The sequence below is a fragment of the Salmo trutta genome, chromosome 5 (assembly GCF_901001165.1).
Source record: "Salmo trutta chromosome 5, fSalTru1.1, whole genome shotgun sequence".
Taxonomy (NCBI): Eukaryota; Metazoa; Chordata; class Actinopteri; order Salmoniformes; family Salmonidae; genus Salmo; species Salmo trutta.
Genome location: NC_042961.1, coordinates 50677939 through 50693917, shown reverse-complemented (window position 1 = coordinate 50693917; position 15979 = coordinate 50677939). Strand labels below are relative to the sequence as shown.

General features: G+C 45.2%; 1 protein-coding gene across 1 annotated transcript in view; it reads right to left on the bottom strand.

Annotated features, from left to right (window-relative positions):
• The window catches only part of LOC115194961 (sushi, von Willebrand factor type A, EGF and pentraxin domain-containing protein 1), a 162527-nt gene that overhangs the window by 74157 nt on the left and 72391 nt on the right, over positions 1-15979 (bottom strand). The window contains exons 7-11 of the mRNA XM_029754865.1: positions 15263-15442; positions 12228-12407; positions 7371-7565; positions 4797-4915; positions 4406-4535 (exon numbers count right to left, since the gene is read on the bottom strand). Of these exons, the coding sequence (XP_029610725.1) occupies positions 4406-4535; positions 4797-4915; positions 7371-7565; positions 12228-12407; positions 15263-15442 (804 nt within the window). The remainder of the gene's footprint in view (positions 1-4405; positions 4536-4796; positions 4916-7370; positions 7566-12227; positions 12408-15262; positions 15443-15979) is intronic.

Sequence of the window (15979 nt, the reverse complement as noted above, 5' to 3'; positions counted from 1 at the left end):
GGAGACGACAAAGCTTGACCATGACAACCAACAATCTCCAGCTGAATGTTAACTAACTGGACTAATTGGACTGATTTAGTGTTGAGCACTATTGCTATCCTATATTAGGACTTATATCAGTATATTAGTATATTGTTAGTAGTATTCCCACAATTGGATAACAATATAGTGTAACCCTATGGTAAAATAGGGTTTGAAATGTTCTTCATTTTAGTGGTACTGTATGTTTTTAAACATGTGTTTCTAATGAAAAGCCACTGCGTTCCTTCATAATAGCATATGGAAATATTTGGGGCTACCACAGTGCTTCCCCCCTTGGTTTCTGAGAGTATTAAGTGTGTGACACTGGACACCCTTATTTTACACACTTTGCACACTTGAGTTTGCCACCTGTGACTACTGTGTAGACTTGTTATTTAGCTTTTATCCAAAGGGACTACTGCATGTGGCAGCCCACGCGGGATCCAAACCCACAACTCTGGAGTTCTAAGCACCGCGCTCCCACTAACCGAGTCATTGGAAATAGGAACTACCAGAAGTATTTCCTGATAACGTAACCTGACCAGGACCAACTCTGGGCGCTACTTAAAAGATACAGTATGACTAGAGCCTGTAGGCTATAACTGGGGCCTGGAGTTTTTCATGGTCAGGTCATGAGGTCAGGGAAAACTTAGGGTCCTGATCGCAATCACACGTTTCACATTGGTATTGCTGTGATGTGCTTGTGATGTTGGTTGTGATATGGTTACAATAAGGTGGTGTTATGGTTACGATGTGGTGGTGATATGTGATTTGTGGATGTGATATGTGATTGTGATACATGGTTGTGATATATAGCTGTGATATGTGGTTTTGATATGTGGTTGTGATATGCGGTAGTGATATGTGGTTGTGATGTGGTTGTGATATAAAGTTGTAATTTGTGGTTGTGATTTGCAGTTGTGATATGTGGTTGTGATATGTGGTTGTGATTTGTGGTTGTGATATATGGCTGTGATATGTGGTTCTGACATGTGGTTGTGATATGTGATTTGTGGTTGTGATATGCGGTTGTGATATATGGTTGTGATGTGGTTGTGATATAAAGTTGTGATTTGCGGTTGTGATATGTGGTTGTGATTTGTGGTTGTGATATATAGCTGTGATATGTGGTTCTGACATGTGGTTGTGATATGTGGTTGTGATATGGGGTTGTGATATATGGTTGTGATTTGTGGTTGTGATATGTGGTTGTGACATGTGGTTGTGATATGTGGTTGAGATATGTGGTTGTGATATGGGGTTGTGATATGTGGTTGTGATTTGTGGTTGTGACATGTGGTTGTGACATGTGGTTGTGATATGTGGTTGTGATATATGGTTGTGAAATGTGGTTGTGATATGTGGTTGTGATATGTGGTTGTGATATATGGCTGTGATATATGGTTGTGATATGTGGTTGTGATATGTGGTTGTGATCTGATGGTTGGTTGTGATGTGGTTGTGATATGTGGTTGTGATATATGGCTGTGATATATAGTTGTGATCTGATGGTTGTGATATATGGTTGTGATATATGGTTGGTTGTATGTGGTTGTGATCTGGTGGTTGTGATATGTGGTTGTGATGTGGTTGTGATATGTGGTTGTGAAATGTGGTTGTGATATGTGGCTGTGATATGTGGTTATGATATGTGGTTGTGATATGTGGTTGTGATATTTGGTTGTGATATATGGTTGGTTGTATGTGGTTGTGATATATGGTTGTGATCTGATGGTTGGTTGTGATATGTGGTTGTGATATATGGTTGTGATCTGATGGTTGGTTGTGATATGTGGTTGTGATATGTGGTTGTCATATGTGGTTGTGATATGTGGGTGGTTGTGATGTGGTTGTGATCTGATGGTTGGTTGTGATGTGGTTGTGATATGTGGTTGGTTGTGATGTGGTTGTGATATGTGGTTGGTTGTGATGTGGTTGTGATATGTGGTTGGTTGTGATGTGGTTGTGATATCTGGTTGTGATATAGTTGTGATATGTGGTTGGTTGTGATATGGTTGTGATATGTGGTTGTGATATGTGGTTGTGATATGTGGTTGGTTGTGATGTGGTTGTGATATGTGGTTGTGATATGTGGTTGGTTGTGATGTGGTTGTGATATGTGGTTGTGATATCTGGTTGTGATGTGGTTGTGATATGTGGTTGTGATATGTGGTTGGTTGTGATCTGGTTGTGATATGTGGTTTGTTGTGATGTGGTTGTGATATGTGGTTGGTTGTGATGTGGTTGTGATATGTGGTTGGTTGTGATGTGGTTGTGATGTTGTTGTGATATCTGGTTGTGATGTAGTTGTGATATGTGGTTGGTTGTGATGTGGTTGTGATATGTGTTTGTGATGTGGTTGGTTGTGATATGGTTGTGATATGGTTGGTTGTGATATGGTTGTGATATGTGGTTGTGATATGTGGTTGTGATATGTGGTTGTGATATGTGGTTGTGATATGTGGTTGGTTGTGATGTGGTTGTGATATGTGGTTGGTTGTGATGTGGTTGTGATCTGATGGTTGGTTGTGATGTGGTTGTGATATGTGGTTGTGATATATGGCTGTGATATATAGTTGTGATCTGATGGTTGTGATATATGGTTGTGATATATGGTTGGTTGTATGTGGTTGTGATCTGATGGTTGGTTGTGATGTGGTTGTGATATGTGGTTGTGATGTGGTTGTGATATGTGGTTGGGAAATGTGGTTGTGATATGTGGCTGTGATATGTGGTTATGATATGTGGTTGTGATATGTGGTTGTGATATTTGGTTGTGATATATGGTTGGTTGTATGTGGTTGTGATATATGGTTGTGATCTGATGGTTGGTTGTGATATGTGGTTGTGATATATGGTTGTGATCTGATGGTTGGTTGTGATATGTGGTTGTGATATGTGGTTGTCATATGTGGTTGTGATATGTGGTTGGTTGTGATGTGGTTGTGATCTGATGGTTGGTTGTGATGTGGTTGTGATATGTGGTTGGTTGTGATGTGGTTGTGATATGTGGTTGGTTGTGATGTGGTTGTGATATGTGGTTGGTTGTGATGTGGTTGTGATATCTGGTTGTGATATAGTTGTGATATGTGGTTGGTTGTGATATGGTTGTGATATGTGGTTGTGATATGTGGTTGTGATATGTGGTTGGTTGTGATGTGGTTGTGATATGTGGTTGTGATATGTGGTTGGTTGTGATGTGGTTGTGATATGTGGTTGTGATATCTGGTTGTGATGTGGTTGTGATATGTGGTTGTGATATGTGGTTGGTTGTGATCTGGTTGTGATATGTGGTTTGTTGCGATGTGGTTGTGATATGTGGTTGGTTGTGATGTGGTTGTGATATGTGGTTGTGATATGTGTTTGTGATGTGGTTGGTTGTGATATGGTTGTGATATGGTTGGTTGTGATATGGTTGTGATATGTGGTTGTGATATGTGGTTGTGATATGTGGTTGTGATATGTGGTTGGTTGTGATGTGGTTGTGATATGTGGTTGGTTGTGATGTGGTTGTGATATGTGGTTGGTTGTGATATGTGGTTGTGATATGGGGTTGTGATGTGGTTGTGATGTGGTTGTGATATCTGGTTGTGATGTGGTTGTGATATGTGGTTGTGATATGTGGTTGGTTGTGATGTGGTTGTGATATGTGGTTGGTTGTGATGTGGTTGTGATATGTGGTTGGTTGTGATGTGGTTGTGATGTTGTGATATCTGGTTGTGATGTGGTTGTGATATGTGGTTGGTTGTGATGTGGTTGTGATATGTGGTTGGTTGTGATGTGGTTGTGATATGTGGTTGGTTGTGATGTGGTTGTGATGTTGTGATATCTGGTTGTGATGTGGTTGTGATATGTGGTTGGTTGTGATGTGGTTGTGATATGTGTTTGTGATGTGGTTGGTTGTGATATGGTTGTGATAAGGTTGGTTGTGATATGGTTGTGATATGTGGTTGTGATATGTGGTTGTGATATGTGGTTGTGATATGTGGTTGTGATGTGGTTGTGATGTGGTTGTGATATGTGGTTGGTTGTGATGTGGTTGTGATGTGGTTGTGATATGTGGTTGGTTGTGATGTGGTTGTGATATGTGGTTGTGATATGTGGTTGTGATATGTGGTTGGTTGTGATATGTGGTTGGTTGTGATGTGGTTGTGATATGTGGTTGGTTGTGATGTGGTTGTGATATGTGGTTGTGATATGTGGTTGTGATATGTGGTTGGTTGTGATGAGGTTGTGATATGTGGTTGTGATATGTGGTTGTGATATGTGGTTGGTTGTGATGAGGTTGTGATATGTGGTTGGTTGTGATGTGGTTGTGATGTGGTTGGTTGTGATGTGGTTGTAATATGTGGTTGGTTGTGATGTGGTTGTGACCTGACCTCACCTATGACAGTGACAGTGAAGGTGCAGTTAGCCTGGTTCCCAGCACGGTCTGTCGCTGTATAGATGATCTTCTCCTCTCCTATAGGGAACAGCTGGGGAGGGGTGTACACAGGCTTCACCTGGACCAGGACCTAGAGAGCAAAGGTCACAGATGACTGTTAGGAGTATTATTCATCATCTCTCATTGATTCCTTCAGAGGATTAGTCATGTAAAGGATTCTTCCTTCCTTGAGAGTTTTTCCCTTGTTCCTTTACACTACTGCTTGGTCTTGGTTTGAGTTGATGTTCTGCACCTTGTTGCTCTTTGGGAAAAGCTCTTCACAGAGAAAAGATGAACCTCAGGAGAGGTGCACACTAACACCCTGGAGGGGAAAAGAGACAACTCTCCTCACCTCCTCCCCAGAGTTGTCAGTAGCAGTGGGCACCTTCCAGCTGATGTTGGCAGTGCCACGCCGCTCGTCCGTCTCTGCCACCACGTCTCTGGGGCACTGGATCCACGGGCGCTCCGAATCTGGATGGAGAGAGTGAGAAAATAAACAACAGACAAACGACAGTCCTAAGAATCAGAGTGGATGGATAAAGAGGTGGCAAAAAAATCCCCCAAAAACCTAACAAGCAAGATGTCGGAGTCAATCTGGTTTCAATTCCAGTCAGTTAAATTTGGACATGATGGGACTTACTCATAGGAGTGCCATTCCTCAACTGACAGGAATTTAGACGGAATTAACTCCAACTCTGCTAAGAACAATAAACGGTAAAGAAGGACATGAACTGACGCAACAAACCCAGGAGGAGACTTGGGCTTCGTCCCAAATGGCATCCTATTCTCATTACTTTTGACCAGGGTCCATCGGGCTCTGGTCAAAAGTAGTGCACTACATAGGGAGTGGAGTGCCATTTGGGACGCGTCCTTCTATCACACGTCGTCATGACACTGAGGGAGTGACTGTGATGTCACACCTAACCTCTGACCCCTCTAACGCAACACGTCAGAGCCCCCTCTTCTTAATTACAGAGTTAAAACACTCCGCCACGTTGACATCATCACCTCTTAGCCAATTATGTGTCTGTCTCTATTATTGACATCACCTCATTGCCGATTACAGCTGTCGCTGTCTTTCTATACATCAATTACCTTAACATTAACCCTCTAGGATAGTGGTTCTGAACTGGTGGGTTGCAAATGTGGATTAATTTATTTAATATTTTTTTGCGGGGGATGAAAAAAATACTCCAGTCTAAGTTTCAACAACTAATACCAGGAAGAAAGTGTGTCGAAATTATAATGAAGCTACATTTTTTTTAAATGATTTATTCTTTGAAAACTATTTTTCAATCACAGTATTTTCAATATTTGTGGTCTCAAACAAATGAGCTTGCCAACATTCTTCACCAAGTATATGAGAAATGTGGAATTATTGACAATGAAATGATGTGAATGTTGTTCCATTGTTTAATATAACTGCTACATTTACTGTCAATATAGCATTCAAAATAGTTTTCCAGATTGCGTTTCGGCATAAAGAATCACAATGCAAATATTGGGTTGTGACTGAGACAACCTGGTCCATTTGGGTCCGTAGCCAAAACCAGTTGAGAACCACCGCTCTAGGGTGTATGAGACTCTCTCTAACCTTTGCTAAGCCAGGTAGGTCAATGTCAACAGAGAAGACTGCTTTACTGGGTTTTGTGTGAAAGTTCACAGCTGGAAAGGATCCATTTAGTGAGGTATCCCTCTTAAACACACAGCGTTCTGATCAGATCTGACAAGGTTTTCCCTTTATTGGACTGGAAATATTTCCCTGTTAGTGTAATAGACTGGAACCAGGTCAGCTCTTTCTTTCTCATCCCTCACTCTCTCTCTCTCTCTCTCTCTCTCCCTCCCTCTCCATCTCTCTCTCTCTCTCCATCTCCATCTCTCTCCCTCCTCCATCTCTCTCTCTCTCCCTCCCTCCCTCTCCGTCTCTCTCTCGCTCTCTCTCCCCCTCCCTCTCTATCTCTCCCTCCCTCTCTCTCTCTCCCTCCCTCCCTCTCCATCTCTCCCTGTCTCTCTCTCTCTCTTTCTCTCCATCTCTCTCTCTCCCTGTCTCTCTCTCTCCCTGTCTCTCTCTCTCTCCCTGTCTCTCTCTCTCTCTCCATATCTCTCTCCCTCCCTCTCCATCTCTCTCTCTCCCTCCATCTCTATCTCTCTCTCTCCCTCCATCTCTCTCTCTCTCCCCCTCCCCCCCTTTCTATCTCTCCCTCCCTCTCTCTCTCTCTCTCTCTCCCTCCATCTCTCTCTCTCTGCCTCCCTCTCTCTCTCTGTACTCTGTCCATATAAAAAAGAGAGGGATGAGGAGTGCAGCTGTGTCAGTGAGAACAGAACCAGAGAAGATCCACCCTGGTCTCCATAACTCCACCCTGGCCTCTATAACTCCACCCTGGCCTCCATAACTCCACCCTGGCCTCTATAACTCCACCCTGGCCTCTATAACTCCACCCTGGCCTCTATAACTCCACCTCCACCCTGGCCTCTATAACTCCACCTCCACCCTGGCCTCTATAACTCCACCTCCACCCTGGCCTCTATAACTCCCCCCTGGCCTCTATAACTCCTATGGATGACTGACCCTCTAACCCCCTTTCTTTTCATCTCAACGGCATCCCCATCCCTCTCTCCACTCGTTTTATCTTTACGACATCTTTTCCTCCAAACAGAACTCATTCTACAGCCACCTGTTTCACCTGTAAAGCATCTGGAGAAGCTGTATGCAATTACAGTGTTGTTCCCCCAGTCCTCAAGCACAGCGATTGGTTCTGCTGTGCTCTGGTATGGTTTGTGTTAGGGACATCTCTCAGCAGAGGGTTAGCACCATTCACATGGAAAGGAATGCACAGAAATAGCAAAAGGGGTGCATGGGAAACTGTCTCTTGCGCATACACACACACGTATGCACACACTCACACAGTATGCTAGGTGCTGTTACCTGTGCAGGTGGCATTGTGGACGTTAGTGCTCCAGTCCCCAGAGGCGAGACAGCGTGCGTCCACGTCTCCCTGGAGACTGTAACCGTGGCGACAGGCGAGGCGGCACATGGTGCCAGGCTTCACTTCCCTCTTTCCACAGGCAGAGGGCGACCGCAGAACGTTCCTCAGAGTCACTATGGGGGGACAACGCACCTCTGAGGAGAGAGAGAGAGAGGGAGAGGGAGAGAGAGAGAGAGGGAGAGAGAGAGAGAGAGAGAGAGAGAGAGAGAGAGAGAGAGAGAGTCACAACAAATTGAGTTCACTACATGAAGCAGAGAAGCACAACAAGTCTCAGTAACTAAACTGGGGGAGGAAGAGAGGAGAAAAAGCTTGGAGCACATAAACATGCTTCCTGAGTTTTCACCCTACAGAGATCAAATCTCTCTGGCCTTGAACAAGGCTTGCTCAGTCGCAATAAACCTATTTTCAGGAGCAGTAAATCAGTTTTAGTACAAAAGAAACAAGAATGTTTCTGGAAATGTCTCTAAGACCACAAAATTATTACAGACAAGGTGTTGTATGAATTGTTGGACAAAAAGTGTGTGTGTGGCTTTGACCCAGAACCTAGTCTATTGGCTTTTAGATGGAGTTAGAGTCGTAGGAAAAGCAATAGGAAAAAGCTACGAGGCAAAAGGCAGGGATGAGGACTATAAAATCAACAGTAGACATTTCATCAGATTAAAATAAAACAGCCCATCCCTCTCTAGCGAATCAGTGATCACATTACACATCTACACAAACAAACACTAAACACTGTAGCAGCCAGACTTGGGTTCAAATACTACTTCTAATACTTGTCAAATACTCAAACTTGGCTTGATTGAGCATGCTTGTTGCAAATGAACCAATAGAAAAGTCACAAAAGTCCCAACCCCGCCCACCTAGCGCTCCAGGCCGGTTAAAGCAAACATTTAAAGTGTTTAAAAGATTTCAAATGATATTTGAACCCATGGTGCAGTAGCAGCAACCAGAGTGCTGAAGTACCACTGTGAAAGGAACAGTAATGATGACCGTCTGTAGCGACGCGCTCAGACCTTCACACAAACACACTTTAACTCACAGCTCTCTCATCCTCCTACTCCGGGGGAGATTGTAGTCCATAAACACAAAGGAAATGAGTGCCTTTGGTTAGGCAGTACACGTCTGTAGCTTTTAAATAGCTAGAGAGAGAGAGAGAAAGAGAGAGAGAGACAGTGACTCAATAGAGGCCAACGCCGAGTGGCCGGAGGTTTGTGGGCAAAACACAACCGTTCTGCCCTGTTTTTGTGTGTTTGTGTGCCTGACCTGTGGTGGTGCCTCTGTGTGGTGAGTGTGTCTGTGTGTGCCTGTGTGTGTGTGTGTGTGTGTGTGTGTGTGTGTGTGTGTTGTGTGTGTGTGTGTGTGTGTGTGGTGTGTGTGTGTGTGTGTGTGTGTGTGTGTGTGTGTGTGTGAGTGTGTGTGTGTGTGTGTGTGTGTGTGTGTGAGATATATATTTGTCTAGAAAGCCTTTCATCCGAAGCCAAACAGAGACATTCAACCTACAAAGCTGTCATCAAGGCAAAGGGTGGCTACTTAGAAGAATCTAAAATCTAAAATCAAATATACTTTTACTTAAACATTATTAAATTTGTGTTATTTTATAGTTTTGATGTCTTCACTATTATTCTACAATGTAGAAAATAGCAAAAATAAAGAAAATCCGTTGAATGAGTTGGAGTGTCTAAATGCCTGACTGGTGCTGTAAGTTGTCAGACCCTTTACTCAGTACTTTGTTGAAGCACCTTTGGCAGCAATTACAGCATCGAGACTTCTTGGGTATGATGCTACAAGCTTGGCACACCTGTATTTGGGGAGTTTCTCCCATTCTTCTCTGCAAATCCTCTCATGCTCTGTCAGGTTGGATGGGGAGCGTCGCTGCACAGCTATTTCAGGTCTGGTGCCAGGTTCCCTCCAGACGTGACGCTTGGATTTCAGACCAAATAGTTCAATCTTGGTTTCATCAGACCAGAAAATCTTGTTTCTCGTGATCTGAGAGTCCTTTAGGTGCCTTTTGGCAAACACCAAGAGGGCTGTAATGTGCCTTATAATGAGAAGTGCTTTCCGTCTGGCCACTCTACCATAAAGGACTGATTGGTGCAGAGATGGTTGTTCTTCTGGAAGGTTCTCCCATCTCCACAGAGGAACTCTGGAGTCCTGTCAGAGTGACTATCAGGTTCTTGGTCACCTGACCAAGGCCCTTCTTTCATTTAAGAATCATGGAGGCCACTGTGTTCTTGGGGACCTTCAATGTTGCAGACATTTTTTGGTAACCTTTCCCCAGATCTGTGCCTTGACAAAATCCTGTCTCAGAGCTCTACGGACAATTCCTTCAACCTTATGGTTTGGTTTTTGTGCTGACATGCACTGTCAACTGTGGGACCTTATATAGACAGGTGTGTGCCTTTCCAAATCATGTCCAATCAATTGAATTTACCACAGGTGGACTCCAATCGAGTTGTAGAAACATCTCAGGGATGATCAATGGAAACAGGATGTACCTGAGCTCAATTTTCGAGTCTCATAGCAAATGGTCTGAATACTTATGTAAATAAGGTATTTCTGTTTTTAATTTTTTATACATTTGCAAACATTTCTAAAAACTTGTTTTCGCTTTGTCATTATGGGGTATTGCGTGTAGATTGATGAGGGAAACATTTTATTTAATCCATTTTAGAATAAGGCTGTAACGTAAAAAATGTGGAAAAAGTCAAGGGGTCTGAATACTTTCCAAATGCACTGTAACTTGGAATAGAGTGACAAAGTAACAGGATAGATAATAAACAGTAACAGCACTGTATGTGATGAGTCAAAAAAGTTAGTGTAAAAAGGGTCAATGCAGATAGTCTGGGTAGCTATTTGGTTAACTATTTATCAAACTATGTATCAGTCTTATGGCTCGGGGGTAGAAGCTGTTCAGGGTCCTGTTGGTTCCAGACTTGGTGCATCGGTATTGCTTGCCGTGCGGTAGCAGAGAGAACAGTCTATGACTTGGGTGACTGGAGTCTTTGACAATTTTTAGGGCCTTCCTCTGACACCGCCTGGTATCAGTCCTGGATGGCAGGGAGCTCAGCCCCAGTGATGTACTTGCGGTCAGATGCCAAGCAGTTGGCATACCAAGCTGTGATGCAGCCAGTCAAGATGCTCTCAACGGTGCAGCTGTAGAACTTTTTGAGGAGCAGGGTAGAGTGGGGTTTTAGTGGGGAGAGTGTGGTAAGGGGCAGAGTGGGGGTAGAGTGAGGTTTTAGTGGGAAGAGTGGGGGTAGAGTGGGGTTTTAGTGGGAAGAGCAGGGTAGAGTGAGGTTTTAGTGGGGAGAGTGTGGTAAGGGGCAGAGTGGGGGTAGAGTGGGGTTTTAGTGGGGTTTTAGTGGGAAGAGTGGGGGTTTTAGGGGTGAGAGTGGGGTAGAGTGGGGGTTTTAGGGGTGAGAGTGGGGTAGAGTGGGGGTTTTAGGGGTTGAGCGTGGGGGTAGAGTGGGGGTTTTAGGGGTGAGAGTGGGGTAGAGTGGGGGTTTTAGGAGTGAGAGTGGGTAGAGTGGGGTTTTAAGGGGTGAGAGTGGGGTAGAGTGGGGGTTTTAGGGGTGAGAGTGGGGTAGAGTGGGGTTTTAGGAGTGAGAGTGGGGTAGAGTGGGGGGGTTTTAGGGGTGAGAGTGGGGTAGAGTGGGGGTTTTAGGGGTGAGAGTGGGGGTAGAGTGGGGGTTTTAGGGGTGAGAGTGGGGTAGAGTGGGGGTTTTAGGAGTGTGAGTGGGGTAGAGTGGGGGTTTTTAGGGGTGAGAGTGGGGTAGAGTGGGGGTGTTTAGGGGGTGAGAGTGGGGGTGAGTGGGGTTTTAGGAGTGAGAGTGGGATAGAGTGGGGGTTTTAAGGGGTGAGAGTGGGGTAGAGTGGGTGGTTTTAAGGGGTGAGAGTGGGGTAGAGTGGGGGTTTTAGGGGTGAGAGTGGGTAGAGAGTGGGGGTTTTAGGAGTGAGAGTGGGGGTATAGTGGGGGTTTTAAAGGGGTGAGAGTGGGGTAGAGTGGGGGTTTTAGGGTGAGAGTGGGGTAGAGTGGGGGTTTTATAGGGTGAGAGTGGGGTAGAGTGGGGTTTTAGGGGTGAGAGTGGGGTAGAGTGGGGTTTTAGGGGTGAGAGTGGGGTAGAGTGGGGTTTTAGGGGTGAGAGTGGGGGTAGAGTGGGGGTTTTAGGGGTTGAATGGCAGGAACCCGGCTACCAAAACCACTCCCTTTTCCCGGGAGAAATAGCTGCGAGATAACGGTCAATAATAATAAATGATTTATGTGAACAGCATGGCGTGAAATGGAACTGTTAAATTATATACAATGTCTAAATCTGTCTTCTCTACGGCCTCTGCATGATGAATTAACGCTCAGGGTGGGGACACGCAGTTCACAGTGCATGTAGACCTATCGTCTCATCATGGGAACTTTTTTTCTTGTGAAAGGTAGGCCTGCATTTGCTGCAGCATAGTCTATGCTACAGTAATATAAAGAGCGAATGCACGTCTCATTTACCCATCTCCATCTCCATCTGGCTTGTTTTTTTTATTGTAAAGATTTTTTGTTGTTGTTGCAGCTGCAGAGTTTTAAAACAGCCTGTCACTTGAATATCTTTGCTTTAAATCATTGCTCGCGCGAGCACTCTCTCGCAGTCTTTCTCTCTCTCTCCATAACCGCCATTCAAATTGCATCCAAAGTAGATAACCCTGTTCTAGATAACCCTGTTCCAGATAACCCTGTTCTAGATGCTGTGTTTTTAGTGGGGTACAGTGGGGTTTTAGGGGGAGAGTGGGATAATTGGTTCCTGCAGGCTTACCTACACACCGTGGTTGAATCCCGCTCCACAGTGAGTCGGCCTGACAGCTGAGCCTGGCGTCTCCCTCCAGCCTGTAGCCCTCCGCACAGCGAATGTCGCACTCCGCCCTGTAGGAGGCGCCACCCTCGCTGCAGTTCATGTGTCCGTGCTGGGGCGGTGATAGGGCAGGACAGGAGCACACTGTTGTTCAAACAGAGAAACACAGAGGAAAACCTAGATACTGGTCGGTCTGACCGCAATGACAAAAATACAGGAGAGAGAGAGAGAGAGAGAGAGAGAGAGAGAGAGAGAGAGAGAGAGAGAGAGAGAGAGAGAGAGAGGGAGGGGTAAAGATTTACAAAAAGAGAGAGGAACCAAGTAGAAAAGAATGAAGGAGATACAAAAATGAAATGGAGGAATTAAAAAAAAATGAATGATTCATCTGTCTAAAACATTAGCTAAATATTATCTGAGAACTATCATTTGCTCTCCTGCAAATATCCCTTAATAAAACCTTGATCCTGCAGGGCTGGTCCGTGTCAGCCTGAGGCTAGAAGAGTGTGGTTTAGTGGGTTGGTTTTCAGCACCACTGAGAGACAGGCTTTTAGGAGACCCCCTCCCTGATGCCTTAACTGGCTGGGAGGTCCCGCACTGGAACGCATGCAGACACAGGGACGCAGACAGACAGAGAGACAGACATACAGACGTCTACGCACACACCCGCACACATGCACGCGCAGGAAGGCACACAGGCATGAGCCAAACACACACACAATCTCAATCTACAGGGAATACGTTGACACACCAGCCAGACAGTCTCCATACTAACTCCACACACCCTGCCCAAATTACTAACTCCCACACACCCTGCCCAAACTTACTAACTCACACACCCTGCCCAAACTTACTAACTCCACACACCCTGCCCAAACTACTAACTCCACACACCCTGCCCAAACTTACTAACTCCACACATCCCTGCCCAAACTTACTAACTCCACACACCCTGCCCAAACTTACTAACCTCCACCGACACACACCTGCACCAACTTACTAACTCCACACACCCTGACCCAAACTTACTAAACTCCACACACCCTGCCCAACTTACTAACTCCACACACCCTGCCCAAACGTACTAACTCCCACACACACCTGCCCAAACGTACTAACTCCACACCACCCTGCCCAAACTTACTAACTCCACACACCCTGCCCAAACTTACTACTCCCCACATCCCTGCCCAAACTTAACAAGCCCTCTTACTGACTATATACAACGGTGTGTGTGTGTGTGTGTGTGTGTTTTTGTGTACAGTATGTGCGTGTGTGTTTGTGCATGTGCGTGTGTGTTTTGTGTACAGTATGTGCGCGTGGTGTTTTGTGTATGTGCGTGTGTGTTTTGTGTACAGTATGTGCGCGTGTGTGGTCTCCCTGATAGGCCGATGTAACTCACAAATGTTTAGGAATGTGTTGAACATCAGAAGGGTTAAGGGTTAAAGGGACCATTAAAGAGGTTAAGGTTAGGGTTAGAGGGACCATTAAAGAGGTTAAGGTTAGGGTTAGAGGGACCATTAGAGGGGTTAGGTTAGAGGGCCCATTAGAGGGGGTTAGGTTAGGGTTAAAGGGACCATTAGAGAGGTTAAGGTTAGGGTTAGAGGGACCATAGAGGGGTTAAGGTTAGAGTTAGAGGGACCATTAAAGAGGTTAAGGGTTAGGGTTAGAGGGACCATTAGAGGGGTTAAGGTTAGAGGGCCCATTATAGAGGTTAAGGTTAGGGTTAAAGGGACCATTAAAGAGGTTAAGGCAAGGGTTAGAGGGACCATTCCTGAGGGGTTAAGGTTAGAGGGCCCATTAGAGAGGTTAAGGTTAAAGGGACCATTAGAGAGGTTAAGGTTAGGATTAGAGGGACCATTAGAGGGGTTAAGGTTAGAGTTAGAGGCACCATTAAAGATTTTAAGGCAAGGGTTAGAGGGACCATTAAAGAGGTTAAGGTTAGGGTTAGAGGGACCATTAAAGAGGTAAGGTTAGGGTTAGAGGGACCATTAAAGAGGTTTAAGGTTAGGGTTAGAGGGACCATTAAAGAGGTTAAGGTTAGGGTTAGAGGGGACCATTAAAGAGGGTTAAGGTTAGGGTTAGAGGGACCATTAAAGAGGTTAAGGTTGGGTTAGAGGGACCATTAGAGAGGTTAAGGTTAGGGTTAGAGGGACCATTAGAGAGGTTAAGGTTGGGTTAGAGGGACCATTAGAGAGGTTAAGGTTAGGGTTAGAGGGACCATTAGAGAGGTTAAGGTGTGTGTGTGTGTGTGTGTGTGTGTGTGTGTGTGTGTGTGTGTGTGTGTGTGTGTGTGTTGTGTGTGTGTGTGTGTGTGTGCATACTTCATTACGTTTTGTGTTGTGTGGTGTGTGTGTGTGTGTGTGTGTGTGTGTGTGTGTGCGCATACTTCATTACTGTTTTTGTGTGTGTGTGCATACCTCATTACTGTTTGTGTGTGTGTGTGTGTGTGTGTGCATGCACATACTTCATTACTGTTTGTGTGTGTGCATATACTTTATTGCTGTGTGTGTGTGTATGTGCATACTTCATTACTGTGTGTGTGTGTGTGTGTGTGTGTGTGTGTGTGTGTGTGTGTGTGTGTGTGTGTGTGTGTGTGTGTGGGTGTGTGTGCGTGCGTGCGTGTGTTCTACCACCCTCTCACCTCTGCAGCTGGGTGGAGTGTGTGCTGGGTGGATACCTCATTACTGTTTGTGTGTGTGTGTGTGTGTGTGTGTGTGTGTGTGTGTGTGTGTGTGTGTGTGTGTGTGTGTGTGTGTGTGTGTGTGTGTGTGTGTGTGTGTGTGTGTGTGTGTGTGTGTGTGCATGCACATACTTCATTACTGTTTGTGTGTGTGCATACTTTATTGCTGTGTGTGTATGTGCATACTTCATTACTGTGTGTGTGTGTGTGTGTGTGTGTGTGTGTGTGTGTGTGTGTGTGTGTGTGTGTGTGTGTGTGTGTGTGTGTGTGTGTGTGCGTGCGTGCGTGCGTGCGTGCGTGTGTTCTACCACCCTCTCACCTCTGCAGCTGGGCGGAGAGCCTGACCATGTCCCGTCTGGCTGGCACAGTCTGATGCCGCTGCCCTGCAGGTCGTAGCCAGGCTGGCATCGCACCCCGCAGGCAGCGTTGAACTGGTTATTACACACCTTCTGGATGAAGAAACCATTCTCTGGAGGAGACAGCTCAGGGCAGTACACCACTGGGGATGGGGAGAGAGATGGATGGAAGGAGAGAGAAAGGGAGGGAGAGGAGAAAGGGTAAAACATGAAAAAGACTCCGATTTCCTCTATTGATGCAAAAGCCCAAATGCATGAACACGCACACTCAGTTATACTGCACACACACACACACACACACACACACACACACACACACACACACACACACACACACACACACACACACACACACACACACATTTGTTTTACTATGCTTGTGGAGACCCAACAATTGTTTCCCATTCAAAATACCATATTCCCTGACCCCTAAACCTGACCCTAACTCCTAAAACCTAACCCAAAACCTAACCCTTAAACCTAATTCTAACACTAACCCTAATTCTAACCCTAAACTTACCCCTAAGGCTAAAACAGCCTTTTTACTTGTGGGGACCGGGAAAATGTCCCCACTTGTCCAAATTGTCCTTGTTTTATGATCCTTGTGAGGACTTCTGGTCACCACAAGGAGAGTAAAATAAAACACACACACACAACATACAGCCCTCAAGCCTGGGTAT